This window comes from Papaver somniferum, chromosome 2 (assembly GCF_003573695.1).
Source record: "Papaver somniferum cultivar HN1 chromosome 2, ASM357369v1, whole genome shotgun sequence".
Taxonomy (NCBI): domain Eukaryota; kingdom Viridiplantae; phylum Streptophyta; class Magnoliopsida; order Ranunculales; family Papaveraceae; genus Papaver; species Papaver somniferum.
Window position 1 is genome coordinate 23,717,833 of NC_039359.1, and position 5,268 is coordinate 23,723,100.

Below are 5,268 nucleotides of genomic sequence, written 5' to 3' on the forward strand. Positions count from 1 at the left end.
TCCTCTGGTCCCTTCAAAACTCTCCTCTCTTTTTTTGTGTGTGGCTTATGCAGCATAACTCCCTCATGACACGTGACAATCTAGCTCACAGGGGCTTTGCTCTTGAGAATAGGTGCATTATTTGCAATGAAGATGCAACGGAAACAATTAATCACCTCTGGTTTGGGAGGTTACTGTTATTTCTACGTTCAGGGTAAACAGTATACAACCAAGGGTTAACGGAAAGCTACTCCCTTATGCAGTTTGCTGTAGACTCTGGAGTGGAGTTTACTCTGCTATCTATAAAATTTGTTGTTGTATTGATTAAAAATAAAAAAAATAAATTCTTTTAACCTTTTTTTTTACAGTTCTGTTGAATCATCATAATGATAAAGATACTGCATCGCATCAGCCACTAATGCTGCCTTTGAATGTAAAAACAACAACAAAGAAGAAAAGAATGTAAACTAAAAATGACTACTTTGCTAATCTTCCCTAAATATTCAATTTTCCTAAACAGTATGTTACCGGCAGATGCAAGGTTGTCAAGCATGTCCCTGCCAAACATCAAAATTTTGTTCGTAATTAGATATGAAACATGAATTTGTATATTGGCTTATGAGAGAAAGGATTCAGTTAAGAACACCGGTTACCTGATCTTAAATGAGAAAGCTTCCCTGGGACAAATTATCGGTAAGTAGCTGTTGTTGGTTAAAATGTGACGAATTGCATATGCTGGTCTGTGCGTTTAAGTTAGTGACAAAATCTGGCAAAACAAAAATAGATGGAGACAATTCAGAGAAACGAAAAACAAAAATAGACGGTCAGAATTATTCAATAGCAAAAGTGAACCAACGGTGAAGAGGAACTAGAAGAAATAACAAACAACTGACCTGTTTGCTATGAGGGATGGATTGTCTCCATCACCATCTGAGAAAAAGAGGGTTTTTTGTTAACAATATCTACCTGCAATTGGGGACCAATGGACCATTAGTACAAAGAAGATGGACCAGTCAAGCAACTTTTTAGAGGGAGAAAAATGCGACGCTTTCTGTTATATGAATTAGATTCAAATGGCTAAATGGGCAAGAAGATTCAAATACCTTATGTGGAAAAGAATACAAGAATCAATGAGCTTTAATTGGCCCCAACTTTGTCTAAAATCCTAAAACTTGAAATACCCGTGAATGAAACAACACCATCAATTTCCCTGAATGTGCAACTCTGTACCTTGCTACAAATGAAGAAAAGAAATTTCTTAACACAAATAGAGATCATATGTGGGTATGGTCTACAGAGGGAGAGAGATTTGTACCGTGGTCTCAATAGGTTCCCGCACCGTCAAAAGAAATTTAGTTCAGTATATCCATATGGGTGTGGTAAAAGTTCTTCAATCTCAACACGGGAACTTGAGTAACTTGTACTTCTCTTAACTCGACTGCGGTTAATCGAATGAACCTCTGCCGTAAAGAAGCTATAAACTGGTCTGTGATCTGATAATGTGGACTCACCACGAACATAAGATAATTGCTGAATACCTCCTCCATACCATAATATACGATCGCACCTTCACTCACAAATAGATAGCTAGATCAATTCCACTTTCAAACTGGGTTAAGAAATAAAAATGCCTGATAATTGATAATAAGAATGTTTTGAGGTGTTAATCTTTTCCTTGAGTAGATGTTTCCTACCATGCAGGGGTTCGGCGTTTCTCTCTAGAGTGCATGTCTTCACCTGCATATCTATCAGAGTTACACGAGTACTTGTATGTAGGTGGGAAATATATTTTTCCTTCGTTCCATCCATCAAAGACATGGCCACGTCTCTGCTCTAGGCGAAGCTGCTCGAAGAACAATGAGACGTTTAGGTTAAGAACTAAGTTCACACTTTACACAAAGCGAAAAGAGAAAGAAGACTTCTCAAGAGAAGTAACTTGCCTGATCATTTTCTAGCAATGCTCTCCAGTTTTGCATCTGAACAAGCGCTTTTGCAGAACGATAAGAAAGAGCTATCCGATAATTCAGATCGCCCAGCCATATGATTCGACTAAAAAGAGATAACAGGAACAAAATTATAGCCCGAATGAAATACAGAAAATATTTGGATTGCAAGAACAGTTACTATGTATAGTTGAAGAAGATGGTGCTTACTCATGCTCGAGGATTGTTTCAGGGGATTTATCGTCTCCCTGCACTCGTGGAAACCTTGTCTTCCTCAGAATCTCCATGACATCAGAGTTTCTTCTTAGTTCATCACCCTCCTTCTGACCTGAAGTTAAATGAGTACACACAAAGCAGAAGCTTGTTTGATGCAGCGACATGCTGATTGAGATTGATCCCTACAGATCCCAATGCAAAATATGTTTTACTTGTTAGAAACTTCAAATTTTGATCCAAGTTGATAACCACAAAAATGTTTAATAAAAATAAGGTTCATTAGAGCAAGAACAATGTACCTTGTTCCCTAGATATCCCATCAATCCTCTCCCAACAGAAGAGACTTTCATGTTCCGCACATCATCTTTAATTTCTCCTCGTACCCATACAGTGAGAAATATTCCAACCATTTGCTTACTAGCTACCAAGCAGTACCTAGAACGCCCTGCTGGTCTTTCTCTCTCGTCCATTGCAGACCCACCATAACCATAAGATGACGGTGAAAGATATGGCATATTAGGTGAATCCCCAGGACAGTAATCGTCTTCTGATGAACCCCATCTGTAACTGGGACCAAAGTCACTCGGCCTATTTCCAACATAATCACTAGGCCGGTTACCAACATAATCGCTATGCCTGCTACCAGCATAATCGCTTGGCCTGTTACCCGCATAATCACTCGGCCTATTACCAGCATAATCACTCGGCCTGCTACCGGTGTAATCACTTGGCCTGCTACCAGTGTAATCACTTGGCCTGCTGCCGGTATAATCACTCGGACGGTTGCCAAAAATTACACGATCACAAACACTGTATCGACGATCAAGTTTAGGTTCCATTCTCATGCTGCGAGCTGACTGGAAGGATCTGCGGTGGAAAAAAGCTGAGGTCTTTTGCCTTGTTGATCCCTCAAAATCGGCATCCAACTCTACAACCGGGTCAGGAATGGGAGACGGAGTATAACAACTCCCACTACCACTGGAGCCAGGGAGATTGTTTAAGGTTTTCCGAATAAGTGCCAACCATTTTTTCGCAGGTCCATTGTCTTCTGCCCCTAATACATTTCCAGCATTTAATGGAACAATTTCCTGAAATCTGTGAAACCAATAGATAGTACTCAATTTTACCTCATTGTCATGACAGACTTAGCATAATTAGAGAACATAAGAAGATAAAAGCGTAAATGATAAACAAATGAACATACCCTAAAACATATATATCAGCTGGAGGTGATGTGTGAAGCCAATCTTCAAGGCTTAAATAACTTGGTGGAGATTTTCCACCCACATTCCAAGTAGCTACAAAGATTCTATTCCACCAGCATTGAAGAAAATCAGAAAGCGAAAAATCTTAACTAAAACGTTAACAAATTGAACATAAAAGAGGAAAATACACATATACATGAACTTACTTATAGTTATGAATGTCAATAACTTGAGCTGGTTCAAAATCAACACTGGCTCGCCGGACTCTATCAATGTTCCGTCTATCCATTCTTTCTGTTCATACATTTGGGGAAAAACAAAAATCAAAATCATCCAGGAAACCAAAAGTGTTTGATACATTGATAGTGGGGTTAGTCATAAGCAACCGGTCCAAAAGCAAAAGAGATTAGAAGAGTCTCTGATGAGAATACTGAACCTGTTTTGCTTTTCTTTATTGTGCAAGACTCTCTTTCTGAGAAGCTGTTTCTCCACTCTCCATCACCACCTGAAAAAGCAAAAACATAATAAAGTTGTTAAAGCTGCTGTTGTTTGATCAATGCATCCTTCAAAGTAAAACAAAAAGAAGGCATGTTTTGAATTTACAGTAAGTTATAACAAAATCCAACAATCATTACTGCAGAAGAATACAAATGAAACAAGCATAAAGACAAACACATAGAGCTAAGACAAGAAATCCAATTCAATCTTAAATTCTTAACATTAAACCCTAAGTAAAAACATGTTTAAAATGTTAATAGAAATGAAAAGAGGGGAAAACAAAGATTGCCCATACCTCCATAGCAAACATCATCTGCATGAAAGTCTTCAGCTTTGCTCTTGATATTGAACCATTTCCTAACCAGATTCTTAGACCATGAGAGCTACTCTTGCACAAAAAAGAAGAAGTTTAGAAGCTGTCTTAAAAAATGAGATAAAACTGTATAAAGAAATGAGTTTTGGTCTAACGAACCTTGGATTTTTTCTGGTACCCATCTCTCATTGTATTAACAACTCTTCTTCATACAGATCTCCAGTTCTCTTGAAATTGAAGTAATACAAGAAAAGCTAGTGTATTTAGTTCAAAACAAAGTGCCCACGAATAGAAATTTTCTCTATTTTTGACTGCTAAAACCTTCCTTATAGAAAATGATCAATCACCCAATTAATAGGTAATTTCAAGACAAGAAAAGTGCCCGTGCCCCAGAATAGAAAACTTAGAGAAACACAAACCCAATCAAAGAAAAAGAAGAAGAAGAAGAAGTTGGAGCAAAACAGAGAGGAAGAGAACAGTGTAATTGGTGGCAAAGAAGAAAAGAAATGAAATGAGAGATTCTGAAGGTAGAAGAAGATAATGTAGCAGACAGAAAATAAAGAGCAAGAAAGAAAGAGAAAGAAGAAGGCTTCTCTCCAAAGTGTTTGTGGAATTTGAAGAGAATAAAGTGCAAGCTAGACTGCTAGAGAGATGGGGAGATGGAGAGAGATCAAATTCAAGGCCTTTTTACAAGAAATCTAAGACTGAATTTTTATTTTTCAATGTATTTTTCTTCAAAAACAGAAACTTAAACAGTAAAACGCACAATTGTTGTTGTCTACTATACAAAACTGCCATGCCCCTCTCCCCCATAATCATACTAGTCTCTCTTTAAAAAAATAGGGAGCTGCTGCAGTAGTAGCACTGACTATGGGTCAGTAAAGCGATCAGGAGGGGTCATCTTTTATTACCCTATAAGTTGTGTACCTTGTCAAATTTGGTCTACCATGAGAGAAGAAAAAGTAATTAAAGAAGAAAAAAATTCAATTATATAAATAAAGCTAAAGAGAGAATGTAGTATATCATGTACTAGAGTTTGATGATTTGTTCCTTTCTTTTCTTTGTATCTTCTTTTGTGTTTTTTCATAAATTCTTAACAAGTCTATAAACCTAT

At 37.4% G+C, this 5,268-nt stretch overlaps 1 protein-coding gene across 1 annotated transcript; it reads right to left on the bottom strand.

Annotated features, from left to right (window-relative positions):
* Nucleotides 1-280: 280 nt before the first annotated feature.
* LOC113347151 (type I inositol polyphosphate 5-phosphatase 4-like) lies at nucleotides 281-4,878 on the bottom strand. The gene is made up of 14 exons (XM_026590747.1): nucleotides 4,314-4,878; nucleotides 4,137-4,224; nucleotides 3,780-3,848; nucleotides 3,550-3,637; nucleotides 3,343-3,447; nucleotides 2,438-3,233; nucleotides 2,133-2,320; nucleotides 1,920-2,028; nucleotides 1,674-1,822; nucleotides 1,295-1,546; nucleotides 1,083-1,213; nucleotides 873-945; nucleotides 633-745; nucleotides 281-536 (listed from the first exon to the last, which is right to left on the bottom strand). Exons 1-10 carry the CDS (start codon nucleotides 4,341-4,343, stop codon nucleotides 1,321-1,323), a joined length of 1,848 nt encoding a protein of 615 aa, XP_026446532.1. The 5' UTR covers nucleotides 4,344-4,878; the 3' UTR covers nucleotides 281-536; nucleotides 633-745; nucleotides 873-945; nucleotides 1,083-1,213; nucleotides 1,295-1,320.
* Between the last annotated feature and the right edge of the window lie 390 nt (nucleotides 4,879-5,268).

Excerpts from the sequence above, each read along its gene's own strand:
- LOC113347151 (XM_026590747.1), bottom strand. The coding sequence starts at position 4,343 with ATGAGAGATGGGTACCAGAAAAAATCCAAG. Across the intron at positions 4,225-4,313 it reads GGTACCAGAAAAAATCCAAG|CTCTCATGGTCTAAGAATCT; the intron begins GTTCGTTAGACC and ends GTGCAAGAGTAG. Across the intron at positions 3,638-3,779 it reads AATAAAGAAAAGCAAAACAG|AAAGAATGGATAGACGGAAC; the intron begins GTTCAGTATTCT and ends ATGTATGAACAG.